Source organism: Ochotona princeps, chromosome 22 (genome assembly GCF_030435755.1).
Source record: "Ochotona princeps isolate mOchPri1 chromosome 22, mOchPri1.hap1, whole genome shotgun sequence".
Lineage (NCBI taxonomy): Eukaryota > Metazoa > Chordata > Mammalia > Lagomorpha > Ochotonidae > Ochotona > Ochotona princeps.
The window spans coordinates 16,299,264-16,317,873 of record NC_080853.1 but is presented as its reverse complement, the minus strand read 5'-3'; the positions used below and the strand labels follow the sequence as shown (position 1 = coordinate 16,317,873).

Sequence of the window (18,610 nt, the reverse complement as noted above, 5' to 3'; positions counted from 1 at the left end):
TAAACTTCCTGTTGAGAGCATTGGGTGCCGTAGTCTAGGTACCACTTGGGGCACCTGTGTGGGTTGAGTCTCAGCTCTGTTGATGATGGCAGCTCCCTGCTGAGGGATACCCTGGGAGGGATGCAGTAGGTAGTGGCCCAAGGACTTGGGTCCTTGTCCGCTGGTCCTGCCTGGGCTGTTCGCTGACTCTGGGAAGTGAACTAGTAGGTGGATGGTTTTTCTCTGCCTTACAGATGAAATGAAAGTGTTCTCTAAAAAGGCCTGGCGTGCTTCTGTGCCCTGTCCAATGATGGTGAGCTTTCCATCTGCAGCCCTGTGTTTCTCACCTGCTGTGTCTCACAGGGAATCACATGGCTTGGGGCCTGTGGGGGCCGGCTAATTCCGTTTGGTGTAATGCTCTTGAGGTCCTGCCAAGTGGTGGCCAGTGGCAGGGCTTTGACCTCCTCCCTGGGGCCCAATACTACACCAGGTCACAGGCTGGGCTGCAGTTCTGAGCCTGGGAGTGTTTTCTGCCTGTGGGCTGCTGAATGACACAGATGCACACACGTGTGTGAGGTCTCATGTGGACATGGGCAACTCGGAGCAGTGAGGTGGCCAGGTTGCTCCATCTTGACCTGCTGAGGTAGCAGGGACTGATTTCCTAGTCTCTGTATCTTCACTTAGTGACAGCGGTCACTTCTTGCATGCTGGGCGTTGGTCAGGATTAAGTGAGATCGTGGAGATGCGGGGGCTGAGAGAACTTGGACCACAGTGAACGAGCAGTGGCTGGCATTCCTCATCCCCATTTTCTGGAAGGCGGGCTTTGGACGCACCCCTCCAGTGTGGCATTACTAGTCTCTCCCTCAGGGTGGCCTGAGGAGAAATGGGCCCAAGGGCAGCAGTACCTTTAATGATGTCCCCTTTTCTGTGGTATTTCCCTCAGGCACCATGTCAGACAGCGACCTGGGTGAGGATGAGGGCCTCCTCTCCCTGGCCGGCAAAAGGAAGCGCCGGGGCAACCTGCCCAAGGAGTCGGTGAAGATCCTGCGGGACTGGCTGTATATGCACCGCTACAACGCCTACCCCTCGGAGCAGGAGAAGCTGAGCCTCTCAGGACAGACCAACCTCTCTGTGCTGCAGGTATGTGCACGCGTGGCTGGTGGCTGGACGCAGACCCAGGTCCACCCCCAACCCCCATGGGACCTGTGCTGGCCCTCTGCTCTCTCTCACTGGGTTGCGGTGGGGACACTTGCTGTGCCTGCCTCAGGACTGGTGGGCAACCATTGGTTAAAAATGCCCAGGGCTCAGTGTTAGTAGGGGAGGTGTCTGGAGGCTGGGAGAGGATCCCCAGGGGACATTGAGTTCTGGGATTTGGCTCCCTGCTCCCCAGCCCCAGAGCAGTGTCTGGAAGGGGCCAGCAGATATGACCTGCAGTATGGTTAAAAAATGGGTGGGGATTTTGCTCAAGGGAAGGGTGGAAGGGGGGGGGGGATTGGTTCAAATTCCACTTCTATTCCCTGACATCTGGGGGCCGTGTGGTCATTTCCAGACTGGGAGACAAGGGATTCATTCCTCCCTGCCTGGTGACTTTGTTGGGAGAACTTGATGTTGCATCGTAAGCACCTTTACATGGGAACCTGGAGCCAGTGCCACCCCTTTGTGCCAGTGCAGGGCTGTTGGCTGCAGGGGCTGCTCTGTGGGCACGGTGCTTAGGCAGGATGCTCCCCCCTCCCCAACCCCATCTAGTTTGTCTCTCCTGCCCTGGAGACATACCCACCCAGCCCTCCCCCAACATCTGTCCTTCCATGGCTCCTTACCTGTTGGTTCTGTGTGCCCACCTCTGTATCCCCCAGCCCCAGCTCCAGCAGCATGGCTCCCCAGGGCCCAGCAACTCCTGTGAAGAGACAGAGTTTTTCACCTGGGAACTTGGTTCACTTGACCTGCTCCCAGAACAGGCCTTCCTTGGCCACAGCACTGCAGTCTTCCCTCTGAGCCCTGACTGCCCTAGTTAAAAGAGGGTTTCTCTGGGCTGTTTGTGTGGGGTTCCCAAGGGCCCTTCTGTTTCAGGTCTCTCCTCATCTCACCACCTAGTTCATAAATCTCTTTCTGACTGGGGTGTGGCAGTAGGGACCATCTCCCTCAGGGCACCCTAACACCTAGCTCCTTGCTGCAGGGACTCCCTCAGGGACTAGCTGGCCAGACTCAGCCAGTGATGTTTACAGAAGTGATGGCTGCTGGGACAGAGGGCAACAGAGACCCAGCAGGGCAGGTGGAAGTGGCCTTGAACCTGCAGCATGTAGAACTGTACATGCAAATGGTCTGAGGCCTAGCGCCAGGTTGACCCAGCCAGCCTTGTTGCTGGTCTCCCTGCCTGCTGCCTTGCTCCTTGAGTTCATCCTTTTGAACCCCAAAACGCAGATCCCCTGTCAGGCACTGCACAGTCCTTAAGGTAGAGTATACACTCCCAGAAGCTCCCCATCGTCCTGGTCAAAATGCTGGTCAGGCCGCTGTTGCAGTTGCTTTTGTGGGGAGTACTAGTCCTACTGCGCCAGCTCTTGGGGTAAGATTCACTCACTTACTGGAAAGGCAGAGTGATAGAGAAAGAGATCTTCTCTGCTCTGGTTCATTCCCAAACTGCTCCCAACAGCCAGGCCGGACCAGACCAAAGCCAGGCACATGAGCGGCAGAACTCAAGCACATGGGCCATCTTTTGCTCCTTCTCTGGCCCATTAGCAGGGAACTGGATCAAAAGCAGAGCTACTGGGCCTAGCACCCAGCACTCACAGCACTCCAGCATAGAATGCCAGCGGCACAAGCTTCTGCCCTCATACCCAACTCTAAAACCTACTAGACAGGGCCCTCCTGTGTGCCTGCATCCCCCTAAGAACAGGGGCTACAGTGGCAACCCGCCCCCCGCCGGGATCTGCACACAAACAGGGTAGCAGCACAGCCACAGCTCCCACTCGGAGAATTCCAGGGCAAGGAGGGCCCCCAGATCTCAGGGACCCTGCTAAGCCGAGTCTAAGGGAGACTACAAGTGTCCAGTCATGCATGAGCCTCTCGGCATCCTCATGAGGGTGGTCAGTCACCAAAGTGTGCAGACAAGGCACACACCTGCGAGATTGCTCCAGTGTGGCTTGCCCAGAGCAGACCAAATTGGCACTGCCTGGTAACTTGTCATTTTCTTAAGCCCCTCCTCTCATGTCTCCGATCTCATCCCTGGGCCACAGGCAACTTCGGCCTAATGGTCAGTGTCCCCAGCCCCGGGATTAGCTGCCCCTGGGGTACCACAGTTGAAAGCAGGGACCTGGGTTTGCTATTGCAAGGGCTTAACAGCCAGGATCTGACTCCGAAGTAAGGGGCTTAGCGTGGCTCCTCATGCATCTCCTTTTTTCTCGTATGTAATTTTGTTAGATTTATTTATTTTTATTGGAAAGTCAGATTTAGAGAAAGATCTTCCATCTGCTGATTCACTCCCAAAATGTCCATAATGGCAGGGGTTGAGCTGATCCAAAGCCAGGTGCTTCCTCTATGGTTCCCAAGGCTTTGGGCTATCCTCCTCTGATTTCCCAGGCCACAGGCAGGGATCTGGGTGGCAAGTGGAGCAGCTCAAACACAAACTGGTGTCCACATTGGATGCCTGCACTGGCAGGTAGTGGATTAGCCAGTTGAACCATAGCACCAGCTCTTTGTACTTAATTTCTAAAGGGATTTGTAGATATTGACCACAAAGTGAGCAACTATAGCAAATACTGCAGTGCCTTCACCGGGCTTCTACAAGTCTCCACTTTGTCTGCTTATCTCTCCCTGGGGCATCTCTTTTGATTGTCTCCAGTAACCTGCCTGCGGGAAGTGTCTCATTAGCAAGTCCATAAGTCAGTGAGCTAAATGATTTAACTAAATGGTGTGCTGGAGCTCACACTTGGGAGGCAGGATTAGAAAAAAAACTAAAAGCCTTCTGTGAAGGATTTTTAATGGTTGTGTGGGTGGAGCTGGGATTGGGTGGAGCTGGAGGTTGTACCCCTTGGGTGCTTTCCAGACTCCTTTGGGGCCACCTAGCAGGCTTTGGAGCACTCTTCCCCACCCTTGGTTGGGGCTACAAGCCCAGCCCAGCCCAGTGCTGCAGGCAGGCTGGAAACACAAGCCTCTTAGTCATTGTCCTCAGGTGTCAGAGTTTAGGAGTGAACCAATGAATGGAAGTTCTCTTTCTCTCTTCCAGCTGTAACTCTCCTTTCAAATAACTAACCAGCTATATATATTTATATATACACACGCATACACACATATATATATTTAAGGTGGAGTCTGTTTAGAAAAAAGGATTTATGGGCTTGGCAGCGTGGCCTGGTGGCTAAGGTCCTCGCCTTGATCCCATATGGCCGCTGGTTCTAATCCCGGCAGCTCCACTTCCTCTCTATCTCTTCTCCTCTCAGTATGTCTGACTTTGTAATGAAAGTAAAATAAATCTTTAAAAAAAAAAAAAAGAAAAAAGGATTTATTTACTTTTATTGGAAAGGCAGATTAACAGGAGAGATGGAGAGGCCTTTCATCCACTGTTTCACTCTCCAAGTGGCTGCAGTGACTGCAGCTGAGCCGACCGAAGCCAGGAGCCGGGAAATTCTGGATCTCCCACATGGGTGCAGGGTCCCAAGGCTTTGGGCCATCCTCACCTGCCTTCCCAGACCACAAGCAGGGAGCTGGATGGAAAGTGGAGTGGCTGCACCCATTATGGGATGCTGTTGCCACAGGCCATAGGATTAGCTTTTGAGCTACTGCCCTCAGCCCCATAGTGGATGTTTTTGATCTTCTAGTGAAGTTTTCTGGCTCAACCAGCAAGGGCAGTTCAGCCAGTGGCCATAGTATCTGAAGCCCCTCGGATCCTGACTCCACTCCTCACACCTTTCCAGGGAAGTGAAAGGTTTCTTGAAGTCACTCCCAGGATTTTGGTGGTGCCTGGCCTGTAGCCAGCCTTCACCCAGGGCTGGGGGCTGAGGCTTCCTGTCCCTCCGCAGCCACCCTTCTTGCTTCCCCATACTCTCCTGCCCCCGGGTCACAAGGTTCCTCCCTTGCCCTCACTCAGCCACTGATACATGAAGCACTGAGACAGCAACTTCTCCAGCGGCCTATCACCTCCTGGGACCTTGAGGGCACAGCAGGCACAGGCTGGACAGAACTGCCCCCACAACCATCACCCACCTCTGCCTGGCCTCTGCATTTGTATGGGTGGTGAAGACAAAACAGCCTGCCAGCTGCCAGGGGAGTGTGGAGGGGCTATTCCCTTGTTCCCAACAGGAGCCCAGAGAGGAGGTATGAGAGGGGTCTCAGAGATCACAGCTCCCTCCCTGTGGCTGCCGTCTCCAGTCTCAGTGCTCCAAGTATACAACCCCCCCCCACACACACCCTGCAGGGGGGGAGATGGGGAGGCGCATGCCCTCAGGGCTTACTGATTCTGTATTAGTTTCGGTGCCTGGGGCCATGTCATGGGACCCCTGTAAGGCTCTGGTTAGGGTAACTGGTTCCTTAATGTGGGTACCCCTCAAACCCCACCTCTTGGATCCTGGGCTGCCGGGCAATGAGAGTGGTACAGGAAGACTTGAGTCGCACATGGTGCGGTGTATCTGGTATGGTGGTGTTCGCTGTTGGGCCAGCATCCTGAGGCTGGGAGACCTTTGCTGGGGTTCATTTTTTGAAGAGTCCGTTGTTTCTTTCGAACTCTTGGGAGTCCCTCTTTAGCCAGGTCCTTGCCGAAGCACAGTGCTAGGCCTAGAGAGCTGTGCTGGGACCCAGGTGGCATGGCTTCAGCTTAGGGCTCTCTATTTAGTCTCTTTGGTAGTTTGGGAATGCTGCTCAGTCCCTGCTTGTTGGGGGCATACAGGTAACAGCACAGGTGAGGAGATGTTGCTATCGGGGGTGCTGGTGAGTTTGTCTCCCTGCCACCTTCTTGATGGCTGTTCAGCCCTGCCCCTCTTCGGGGCTCCCCTGCTCAGCTAGTCAGTGCTAATGTCTGCTATTCCCCTGTGGAGGGGCTGCAAGTAGACACGGGTAGGGGCAAGAGGAGGCTGGAGTCCATGGAAGACAGTACCAAATGCTCAGAGATGGGCCAAGCAAGACACCTCGGATGACCAGGAACAGAAACCAGTGCCAAAGCCCAGGACCTCTGAGCCGTGTAGCGGACGTTCAAGGAATGCCAGGCATGGCACGGCTGCAGCCCACACAGTTGCCCGCGCCAGCCGCAGGGGCGGGGCAGCTGGCACTCTGCAGGATCTAGCATGTGCCAGTCAGTCAAGCCATTGTGGGCCTCCCAGGATTAGCCTTGCCTGTTTGTTTGTTTACTTTGTTATTTAGAGATGTCCTTTATTTGGAAGGCAGAGTAACAGAGAAAGAGTTTGGGGGAAGACAGCCCCCATCCGCTGGTTCACTCCTCGAACGGCCACAGTGGCCAAGGTTGGGCTGGGCCAGGCCAGTGCCCTGCCTGCTTTGGAGCTCAGTATCTGCTATCCCCCTTCTGTCAGGTTTTTTTTTTGTTCTTCTTCATTTTTTTAAGATTTAAGATTTATTTCCTTCTGCCATTTCTTAAGCCAGACCCTGTCCTGCATACAGGCCGTGGCATTTGCTCTTCCTCTTTGTAGAACATTTCTTTGCTTAGCCTTCCTCCAGGCCAGCTAATTCTTGACCTTGAAGTCTCAGCTGTTACGACCTTTTCCCCACAGAAGTCTCTGAGATACCACCTGCTCCCCCTCTTAGCACAGATGGACATTGGTCACATGTGTGTTCAGGTCCAGGCTCCTGGCTGGGTGGATAGTGGGCCCTGGAGGCTGAGTGAATGATCCACAGCCACAGTTGGCCGTCTACCCAGGAAGGGAAAGCGACAGGAGGTGAGAGGCCCTAATTGGCCATGGTGGGGAGGACAGAAAGGCTGCCCACTCCCCCAGGAATCCCCAGTCCTGCTGCCGAGCCTCCAATGTGCTCCTTATGCCCAGGGCAGTGGGTGCACCCAGAGGGATAGTGAGCTGTCAGGAGGAACTCCTGTGACTCCAGGGCCCAGCAAGCAGCAGCCACCAGCAGAGTGTCCTCAGCACTGGCTCCTCATGGGTAGTGGCTCTGCCATACCCATGCCCTGGTACCCAGTTGGGCAGGTGATTGTATTTTATAAGGTTGGTTTATTTTTACTGGAAAGTCAGATTTACAGATTTACCACTCCCCAAGTGGTTAAAATGGCCAAAGTTGAGCCAATCCAGAACTGGAAGTCAGGAGCCTCTTTAGGTCTCCCACGCAGGTGCAGGGTCCTAGGTGTTAGACCACCCTCTGCTGCTTTCAGAGGCCATAAGCAGGGACTTGGACGGGAAGTGGAGCAGCTGGGATACAAACCAGTACCCTTATGGGATGCCAGCACTTGGAGGTGGAGGATTAGCTGAGTTGAACCAACAAACCAGCCCCTGTATTTCATTTTCAAAAGATTTATTCCTTTATTTATTTGCGAGGCAGAGTGAGAAGAAGAGATCTTCAGCCTGCTGGCCCACTCCCCAAGTGGCTTCAATAATAACCAGGGACCTTACGGTGTGACTGATAGCTAGGAGCTCCATCCAGGTCTTCCGTGTGGGCAGCAGGAACTCTGGCACTTGAGGTACCATCTGCTACCTCCCAGGCATGTTAGTGGGGAGCTGAGTTAGAAACCAGGTAACCAGTACTCAACCTTGCACACCACTATTGATGTATGTATCCCAGGTGCCAACTTTACCTGCTGTACCCGTCTCCTACCCCGCCTATTTCTTCTAAAATGTTTCTTGGGGGGCGGGGCAGCATTGTAACAGCACATTAGACCGTCGCCTATGAGGCTGGCATCCTGTATATGGGCCATTTTGAGTCCCTGCTGCTCCATCTCCAACCCAGCTCTCTGCTGATGCTCCTGGGAAGGCAGTGAAAATGGCCTAAGGCTTGGGTGCCTGCCACTCAACTTGGGATCCCTGGATGGAGGTGTGGGCGCCTGACTTCATCCCAGCCAGCCCTGGCTGTTTTGTCCATATATGGAGTGAACCAGGAGTCGGAAGATCCTTTCTGTCACCGTGCTTTTCAATGAAATAAAAGTAAGCCTTTTTTTAGAAAATTCTAAATTAGCTTTATTCAAAACCATAAACAGACCAAACAACGCTCAAGCCTTAGAGGCCTGCCTGCAGTCTTCAGGGCATCACCCCAGAGGGTGAATTCTGATGACTCAGCGCCCAGAAGTCTCCCCTTTGCCAGTCTTGGAAGGTCTCTGGGGAACATTGGGGGCACCTCAGGGGCATCAGAGGTTCTCAGGGAGACGAGCTGCAGGTCTGCCCCAAGGAAACCCCCAGTGTCGCCAGAGAGACACTTGACCCATCAGAAAAAAGTTCTCACAAAGTCTTATCTGTCCCTGCTTCCCTTGTGTTTCTACTAAGTTGATTTGAAAGAGGGAAACCCAATTCCAGGCCTGGAATGTGAGGGGAGATGGTGCATCATGTCCCAAATTTTCTCACAGTTCTTTGTCATGGTGTCAAGTTCAGGAGTGTTTAACTGCCACACCAACACATGAGTGAGACAGCTAGCAGACAGCTCCATGTCCTGCCTCAGAGTCTGAACCCATGGGATCAACTGAGTTCCTTCAGCGTCTCCAATCAGCGCGGAGATTGGAGTGTACTGTCTTCCCCTTAACCACTGGTGTCTAATGGGCAGTGGGGAAAAGCCAGGTTCTCTACACCGGCATCTGGGGGCTACCTCCTGAACCTCCTGAACCAGTGTCATCATCACTGAACAGCATCTTCTGTGGCCATGTCACAGGGACAGTTTCCAGATCCCAAATGAAGCTGCAGCCCCACCTGCAGCACAAACTGAAAACACCATGGAAACTATAGTGAGGGAGCAGAGAGAGTGCCCCCATTTACTGGCACACTCCCCACACTCCCCCTAAGACCTGCAATGGTCAGGGCTGGGCCTGAGCTGAGGCCCCATTACAGGCCCTGTGCAATGGCTCAGTGGCTAAATCTTGGCCTTGCAAGTTCTAGGATCCCAAATGGGTGCCAGTTCGTGTCCTGGCTGCTCCACTTTCCAACCAGCTCTCTCTTTTTGTGGTCTGGGAAAGCAGAGAAGGATGGTCCAAAGCCTTGGGACCCTGCACCCATATGCGAGACCCAGAAGAAGTTTCTTGCTCCTGACTTCTGCTCAGATCAGGTCATCTCTGGTCACTGTGGCCACTTGGGGAGTGTGAACCCAGCGGATAGAAGATCTTTTTCTCTCTGTAAATCTGATTTGCCTTTCCAATAACAATAAATACATCTTTAAAAACAAAACAAAAAAATATGACAATGCCCATTACTAGGTAGGGCCATCCCTGCAGACCCCCGGAGAGCTGAGCCCAGAATCCCCTGTGTGAGATGTGGGTGTCTCATCCAGCAGGCCACGTGCCCACCCCTCTCCGGCTTCTGAATGCTGAGGAAGGGAGCGGGCAGCCTTTTGTTTATGCTGATCCCTCAGGGGGAGGATTGGAGGGAGAAGGGCTTGGGAAAGCTGCTGGGAACTAGTGTTTGCCCACATAAGCCATGTCTGGGTAGACTGCTGGAGGACTGGGCTGAGGCCATTAGTGGTGAACAGAGGGGTGCTGCTGCAGTTGGGGCCTGTTGCCTTGAGGTGTTCGGAAACGGGGTCCCCATGTTTCTTGAGCACTTAGCTGTCCTTATGGTGTCACACGTCACATGAACGGAAAGACTGACTGTGCCTAGCCCACATCAGCCCTAGGCAGGCTGCAGTGGATTTGAGATCCATGTTCTCTGTTTGGTCCCGTCTGATCTGTTAGACTGACCCTGCTGCTGCTCAGAGTTGGCCCTCCCTCCGTGGAGAGGAGCAAAGAGGCATACAGAGGTGAGAACTGTTAAGGAACCAGCAGAGCCATGTGGTGCCCAGGAGCCAGCTGGGCTCAGGGATGCGGAGCCAGGCAGGGCCTCTGGAAAGCTGGGCTTTGACCAGGAACAGTTTCCATGGCCTCCCCTTTCCCAGGTACACCAGCCAACAGGTATTAAAAGACAAATGACAGTTTCCTAGAAAAGGAGTGACAGCTGTTGGCATTTTAGAAAGAGACTGACAAGGGGCCAGTCACAAGTTAAGCTTCTGCCTGTGGCACTGATATCCCATATGAGCACCAGTTCATGTCCCAGCTGCTCCACTTCCGATCCAACCCCTTGCTAATAGCCTGGGAAGGCAGTGGAGGGTAGCCCTAGTTCTTGGACCCCTATACCCACATGGGAGACCCAAGGAAGGCTTCAAGCTCCTGTCTTCAGCCTGGCCCAGCCCAGGCTGTTGTGAAACTTTGGGGAGTGGACTACCAGATGGAAGATTGATGTGTGTGTGTGTGTGTGTGTCCTTTTGTGGCTCTGCCTTTTAAATAAAAATATTTAAAAGACTGATAACCAATGAGTAGGCTAGATTGGAAAGCTGTGAAGCTAGGAACTATTAGAGAACTCAGGGCTGCATGTTTGGGGCAGGACCTGAGGCAGCATTGGTCTGTCTGGGGCTAAGTCCTGGCTCAGGTCCAGCTTCTTGCTCAAGAACAAAGTGGGGACAGAATGGGATGGCTCAAGTACTTTGGCCCGTGCTGCCCATATGGGAGACCAGGATGTAATTCTTGGCTCCTGGTTTCAGCCTGACCCAACCCCAGCTGTTATGGATATTAAATCTTTTAGAAGTAAATATGTGAATTAATGCATCTCAGGCCTCATGTGTAGAGCCTGAACAGCTGGTCTAAGCAGCCAGGGCAGGATGGGGATCCAGGTAACGGTGGCTTTCTCGGCTGCAGTTAGGAAAATGACTTAGGGATGTTGATTGTCTATACCTTTAGTTGGAGGCTGCTAGTCCTATTACTGCTCTCATACGATGCAGATTTTACTTATGTGAAAGGCAAAGCAAGAGGAAGGGGTCTTCCATTTGCTGGTTCACTCCCCAAATGCCTGCAGCACACAAGGCCAGGCCAGAGCCCATCTGGGTGTCCACTTAGGTGGCAGGGATTGAGCCACCAGCCACCACCTGCTACCTCCCAGCATCCCTCTGGTTTAACAGGAAGCTGGATCAGAGGCAGAGAAGCTGGGCCTCAAAGCAGGCACTCCCATGTGAGATGTGGATGCCCCAAGTGCCAGCTTAACCCCAGTCCTTCATCCACCAGGGGTGGTCCCTACAGCATCAGCCCCTCTGCTTCATTACAGCTCGCCTCCTGTGAATGCAGCCTGACCGTCTGCCTGCGCCCAGACTGTTCTCACAGCAGGTCCCTCCTTTGCCTGCCAAAGAGCCAAATCCTAACCCCAAGAGGTTGTTTGTGGCCCCTCTAAGGCCTTTCTTACGGCTCCTGCCATTGCCTCCCACTTAAACTTCTCCTCCAGGCCTCACTGTGAGGGCAGTCAGAGTCCTTCCTGGGCTGACGCAGTCATAGTTTTCTGTCTCTGCAAGTTCTTACTTAGAACTCCCTTTGCACCTGGCCCGTGTCGTCAGCTCTGTGTCCCTATAGCTGGGAACGCACAGCCAGCCTGTGTGTGGTGCCTGGTTTTGGTGGAGTGAAGTGACCGCTGTCTCTATGCATTCCAGATATGTAACTGGTTCATCAATGCACGGCGGCGGCTTCTCCCGGACATGCTTCGAAAGGATGGCAAAGACCCCAATCAGTTCACCATCTCACGCCGCGGAGGGAAGGCTGCCGAAGTGGCCCTCCCACGCGGTGGCAGCCCATCTGTACTGGCTGTGTCCGTGCCAGCCCCCGCCAATGTGCTCTCCCTGTCTGTTTGCTCCATGCCTCTCCACTCAGGCCAGGGGGAGAAGCCGGCAGCCCCCTTCCCACAGGGGGAGCTGGAGCCCGCCAAGCCCCTGGTGACCCCCAACAGCACGCTCACGCTGCTGACCAGGGCTGAGGCCAGCAGCCCCACGGGCGGACTGTTCAACACTCCACCGCCCACGCCCCCAGAGCAGGACAAGGAGGACTTCAGCAGCTTCCAGCTGCTGGTGGAGGTGGCACTGCAGAGGGCAGCAGAGATGGAGCTCCAGAAGCAGCAGCACCCAGCCCCTCCACTGCTGCACAGCCCCAGGCCGCTGATCTCTGAGAACCCCAAGTAGACACCTGCAGGGGCGCCCGAGGCACAAGGCTGCCACAGTGGGCTTCCGTTTGCTTCCCTTCCATTCAGAGGGTCTTCTCCGGGTCACTGCCAAACGTCACAACTGTCTTCCTCTGTCCAGAGGTCTCCGGGGGAAGATGCCGGGTGGCATCACTGCCCCGGGGCAGGGCCTTTTCTCTGGGCCTCTTCTCCAAGCTGAGACCTGGAGGTAGAGACAGGCCTGGTGCTGCTGCTGTTTCTGCTCCAGAGAGCCCCCGGGACTCCTTTGTTCAACCTGGCTGCCTGCACCGGCTCCAGGCACCTGCCCTGGGTGGGCCTGGGCTGGATCCCAGCCGCCCCTGTGCTGTGCTGCTTCTGTGAGCCCGGTGTGGACCAGCCACATTGACAAGGGTGAGCAGGAGAGGAAACCAGCAGATGGAACAGAACCGACTCCAGTTGAATGTCAAGTTCTTCGCCAAACTCTTTCTCTTCCCTTTTTACTGTGGTTTGCCTTATGGGAATAGTTAGCCAAGGCTTGAGGACTGAAAGTGTCTGGGTTGGGGGGGGCACCCTCCCAGGAAGAGGGCTTTCCGTGTTCAGGACCAGCTTGGTTTCTGTGGTGGTTGAAGTTCCCAAGGCTGAGCGCTGGTTCGGTTTACCAAAAAGAAGGCAGAGAAGGTCTTCACAGTGCCTGCTGTTCTGCACCAGGCACAAGTGGGGTGGAGCCACCTGGGGAGTCAGCCACAGTGGACTACACCTGCCGGGCACAGGACAGAGAAGTGGAGTAGAACCAGAGAGGCATTTGGTATTCTGTGTTTGGTGTTTTTGGTTTTTTTTTTCTGTAATTTGGGGGTAGGAGTGGGAAAGTAAGCTTAGACTAAAGCAGCAAGTTGTTTTTTTTTTCTCTCTCTAATGTTTCCCCTTCTTTATTCTTGAATGCTTCCCCCACCCTGCAGCCTGAGTTTTGAATTCCTCCAGGAGCTTGGATTAGTGAGGCCAGAAGGGAAACCCCAGCATTTCCTATGTGGAGAGAAGGGAGCCACCTAGTGGCCAACTGCGGCAGGCCGGCCTCCTTGGTGGTAAATGGGAACTTGCTGGAATGCACCGAGAGGCAGTGGTGTCCGGCCAGCTGGGTCAACTGCACCTTTTTTTAAAGCGGTGTCCGGGGGCCCCTTCCACAGCCTTCCCGGTCTGCTGGCCTCACACTCCGTTTTCTCTGCTGGCTGTTGCTGTTAGCATTCAGTGGCAGCCAACCTTGTCTTCCATCCCAGTGTATCCTAACAAACACTAACCTAGCTTATTAGCCGAGATGCTTTTGTTCCAAATGCTATTCCTGGGCCAAAATATAGATCAGGAGGCCCAGCCTGTCATCCCCTGGAATTCCCAGGTCAGGCTCAAAGGGGACCTCAACAGGTTCCGGGACATTGATGGATGGGGATGGGCCTGACTAGGATGGTGGCCGCAGAACCTGTTCTGTCCTTGTTCGGGTCAGTCCTCACCCCAGCCCCCACCCCAAGTGGCCTGGCTCCTCTCTGCTGCTCGCATAGAATGGGTGACAAGGAGAAAGGTTTGTGCTCTCTACCTTGCCTCTTCCTGACCTCTCCCCCTGTGCCCCAGAGATGGCGTCTTGGAGAGAGAGCAGTTGCTCCCGGTCACTGAAGCTGCTGTTGGCTCAGCCTCTTATGCCCCAGCCAGTGGGGGGCCCAGGCTTGGTGACTGCAAAGGGCGTCCTAAGCAGTGGCAGGGCAAGGGGTGCGCGAGCCATGCTGCTGAATTCTGGTTGGCTCCCCCCTTGTGTGAAATGGGGTGTCAGTCTGGGTTAGCCCCTGCCTGGGTTTGGTTGCAAGATGAACCTGGAGGAACAGCACAGGTGCCCGGTTGAATTATTTGAGCAAAGAACTACTGTAAATAACTTTGGTTTTTGTCTTCTGTCAAATAAAGTCGTTTTGTTTTTGTAAAACAGAAACAGGGCTCTTGATTGACACCCAGTGGCTCCAGGCTCAGCGCTTCCAGGCTGCCCCCTTGAGAGGCAGTGGGTGTTGGCTTTCCCACCCCCATCCCATAGCCCACTGACTATAGTCATTCCTGGAACCAAGAGTGGCGTTTTGGGGTTGCCATGTGGTGAGGCCATGATCCAGGAGGACCAGCAGCTTTGTCCTCTGCCCCCTCAGTGAAGCCATAGCATGACCACAGCAGGCAGCCTGCCCAGGGCAGAGTGAGGCAGGTACAGCGGGCATGTCTGAAGTCAGTGCTGCCCAGAGATGCACACCCTGTGTGCTAAGGAAGTCCCCTTTCCACCCAAGCTGAGCTGAGGCCCAAGTGCTGTCAACCAGGGTTTTGTACTGGTGGTAAAGGGTGAGCTCCACCACGTGCGTGGGACCATGTGACCTTCCTTAGCTCCTAGCCATGAAAACAGACCCCAGGTGAAGAAGTTGAGCAGAGACTGCAGCAGCATCGCCTACACTCACCCACCCAGCCTAAGAGTGGGGCCAGGGTATGCGTGCTTGGTTAGCTCCAAGGTCACTGCTGCCTGCCCAGGCCCCTCGGGAACTAGTGAAGGGCAGGGTGCCCCTCCCACCCCACCAGCAGCAAGTGGTACATGCCAGGCCTGGCAGCCAGGGTTGCCTAGGCACAAGAGGTTCCTGATGACCATGCTGGCTTCTCCATGTCTACGAAGACCTCTGTCCCCCAGTGGGGCAGGGTTCTGATGGGCCAACAGCCTCTGGCCTGTGCCCCAGACTAGGCAGCTGGACCTTGACCTCAGGAGGGCACAGCCTCCTAAGGAGAAGTGTCCTCTTAGGCCTGAACTGAAACCAAGACTTTTCTGCTGGAAACTTAAACTGACAGGCCCAGGATGAGCAAGCAGTCAAGGTACCAGCAGCATTATTGCCTGGGCTGTGGAGGGTGAGGCCTTGCCCTCCGGGGATGGGACCACACCAGACAGAGTAGGAGAGTCCACGTGTTACTGTCCGGCTCCCAGCTCACTATCAGTGCAGAGCAGGGGACAACAATTCACAAACATCTCACCCCACACCCCATGGCTTTCAAGTGGCAGGATCAGGACTAGTTCCCCAGAGAAAGAAGTTCCTCAGGGTAGCTTGCAGAAATGCACGTTCCCAGTCCTCCCACCCCGCCTGTACACACACATACACACACACACGTCCAGGGATCTCCCCTCTTCACTGACACCAGAGGACGGTCTGATACCCCGGCCCTGGGCACCTGGTCACCTAGTCACTTGTCTGATGCAGGAGGCAGTGTACGCACATACACCCCTTTCAAGAAACTTGAGAAAGAGCAGCACCCTTCTAATAATCAAGGTGAGCAGAAGAGGGGCTTTCCCCAGATGGCTTCCGCTGGGGTCCTGGGGAGGCTTCCTGACTTGATCATGACCTGAGAATGCGGCGGGGAAGTGTACCATACCGTCTGATCTAAGGAAAAGATGTATGCCTCTCTGGATACTGGCCTTCTGGAGTCTAGAACCAATGCCCACGGACACTGAAGGATGATTGTAGTCACCTGAAACAAAAGGTAAAAGGAGAGGTGAGTGGTTAAAGGTGCAGCCAGGGTTAGAGGAAAACATTTAGCAAAGTGTCCCACACCCAGTGAGAGCTCCTAACGCGCTAGCAAAAACAACATCCAGGGCACAAAGCTCCCAAAAGACACTACACTTTCTGTAGATGCTGTTCCCCTAAACCTCTCTGTCGGCTGCCCCAGCCTTATCCTCATGGTGTAGGTTCCTCTCCATCCCCTGTGCCAGCAGCCAGGAGGCAAGGCCCACCCTCCGGCAGAATATGGGTTCACCCCGGCAGTGATGACATCTGTCCTGCTTCCAAGTATGTGTGTGTCTTCCACTTCCCAATCCGACTTGTTCTCAACTTCCCTTCCATCTCTGACCGCCCAGTGGTTACCTTAACCACGATTCCATGGAGTTCAGCCTCCCCCACCTTCAAAAAGAAGGAATACAGCAGAGTCCCCCAAGTCCCCTGTAGGCGAGAACTTGCACCGGCTGCTGCCCTGACAGTGGGTGCTCCTGGACCTCTAGGAGGACATGCACAGGGCAGGTCTCAGATGCCTTCTGAGTGGCTAACTTGCTGTATCCCTTAGGGCCACACTGTGGGATCCAGGGACATTCCAGCCATAACCTGCGTTTCCCCTTAGCTCCTGATGAACAGCTCAGGGAATGTCACAAAACCGGACCTTCACAATGGGGGCAGCCTTGGGGCACAGCAGGTGAAGCCCACACCTGGAATTCCAGCATCCTGTGGCTGAGTGCCAACTTCAGTCCTCTGCTCTCCTCTGTGCTTCCAGTCCAACTCCCTGCTCATGCACCTGGGAACAATGGGCGATGACCTGAGCGTCCAGGTTGCTACCCATGTGGAGGGGACCCTTTTCTCCTGGTCCTGCCCTGGCTGTTTTCGTCATTTGACCAACCAGCAGATGAAGGATCTCACTTTCAGTTTCTCCCTCTTTTTACCTTTGAAATAAATCTTCAAATTCATATTATACATATGATAAAGAATTTGTGCCATTTTAAAAAGATTTCTTCACAAAAAGCAGAGTTAGAGTGATATACTTCATCTGGCTCATTCCCCAAATGGACACAACAGCCAATGTTGGGCCAGGTAGCAGCTTGCAGCCAGGAGCTTTATCCAGCTCTCCTACATGGGTGGCAGGGTCCAAGCACCTGAGCCATCCCGTGCTGCTTTTCCAAGTCCTTAACAGGGAGCTGGGTGAGAGGTGGAAGAGCCAGGACACACAAGCCAGTGCCCATATAGGATGCTGGCACTGCAGCAAGAGTTTAATCTATGTCACAAACACTTGGCCCTATATTTCTCCCTTCCCCCTTTCAAGAAGTAATCTGTGGGCCCAACGCGATAACACAGTGGTTAAAGTACTCACCTTCCACACACACCGGGATCCCATATGGGCACCGGTTCTAATTCTGGCAGTTCCACTTCCCATCCAGCTCTCTGCTTGTGGCCTGGGAAAGCAGTTGAGGATGGCCCAGGACCTTGGGACCCTGCACCCGCTTGGGAAACCTGGAAGAGCTCCTGTCTCCTGGCTTCGAATCGGCACAGCACCAGCCGTTGCGGTCACTTGAGGAGTGAATCATCAGAGGGAAGATCTTCCTCTCTGTCTCTCCTCCTCTCTGTATATGTGCCTTTCCAATAAAAATAAATAAATCTTAAAAAAAAAAAAGAAGTAATCTGTGGCTCAAAAATAATGTGTTTGTTTTTTAAAGATTTATTTTTTATAGTCCAGAGCTGAGCCAATCCAAAGCCAGGAGCTTCTTCTGGGTCTCCCATGCAGGTGCAGCAGGGTCCCAAGGCTTTGGGCCATCCTCATCTGTTTTCCTAGGGCACAAGCAGGGAGCTTAATGGGAAGTAGAGCATCCAGGACACAAACTGGCACCCACCTGGGATCCCAGCATGTACAAGACAAGGACTTTAACTACTACTGAGCCATTGCACCAGGTCCATAGACTTCTTTAGGGGACGATTTGTGTTTTAGTGTGAAAAGCTGCAACCTGTGATGCTGGCATCTCATAGGAATGCCAGTCTGTGTTCTGGCTGCTTCAAGTATGATCCAAGTTTCTGCTAATTTAAAGCGGCAAATTGCCCAAGTAGCTGAGCCCCTGCCACCCAGGTGGGACACCCAGAAGAAGTTCCTGGTTTCCACCTTGCCCAGCCTTGTTGCAACCTTTTGGGAAGTGTTCCAGCAAATGGAAGATCTTTCTGTCTGTCCCTTTTTTTTTTTTAAGATTTATTTATTTTTATTACAAAGTCAGATATACAGAGAGGAGGAGAGACAGAGAGGAAGATCTTCCGTCCGATGATTCATTCCCCAAGTGACTGCAACGTCTGGTGCTGTGCCGATTTGAAGCCAGGAGCCCAGAGCTTTTTCCAGGTCTCCAATGTGGGTGCAGAGTCCCAAGGCTTTGGGCCGTCCTCGACTGCTTTCCCAGGCCACAAGCAGGGAGCTGGATGGGAAGTGGAACAGCCGGGATTAAAATGGGATCCTGGAGCGTTCAAGGCGAGGATTTTAGCTGCTAGGTCACGGCGCCGGGCCCTGTCCTTCTTTTTTAAAGATTTATTTCATTAGAGAGGTAGAGTTCTAGAAAGGTAGCGAAAGACAGAGAGCTATGTGCTGGTTCACTCCCTAAATAGCCACAACAGTTTGGGTTGACCCAGGTCAAGGGAAAGACCGAGGTGCTTCTTCTGGATCTCCCATACGGGTGCAGGGGCCAAGGACTTGTGAACTGGATCAGAAATGGAACAGCCTGGACTTGAACTGGTGGTACCCATTTGGTATGCTGATGTCACAGATGGAGGCCATAAAGCCAGACCCGCTCTGTATCTTCTCTGGGAGATAAATTTGCTAATCACTTGAGTGATAAAATATCCAGAATGGGGAGCTACAACTCAACAACAGCCAGACTTAAAAGTGGACAAAGCCTTTAATATGACATTTCTGCCATATGTAAATGGTAATGAGCATATGAAAAAATATTCACAACTTGGGCCCGGGGGCGTGGCCTAGCG

The 18,610-nt window shown here is 53.6% G+C and overlaps 1 protein-coding gene across 1 annotated transcript; it reads left to right on the top strand.

Annotated features, from left to right (window-relative positions):
- Positions 1-921: 921 nt before the first annotated feature.
- Positions 922-14,031, top strand: TGIF2 (TGFB induced factor homeobox 2). The gene is made up of 2 exons (XM_004585786.2): positions 922-1,119; positions 11,566-14,031. Exons 1-2 carry the CDS (start codon positions 928-930, stop codon positions 12,085-12,087), a joined length of 714 nt encoding a protein of 237 aa, XP_004585843.2. The 5' UTR covers positions 922-927; the 3' UTR covers positions 12,088-14,031.
- Positions 14,032-18,610: the final 4,579 nt, after the last annotated feature.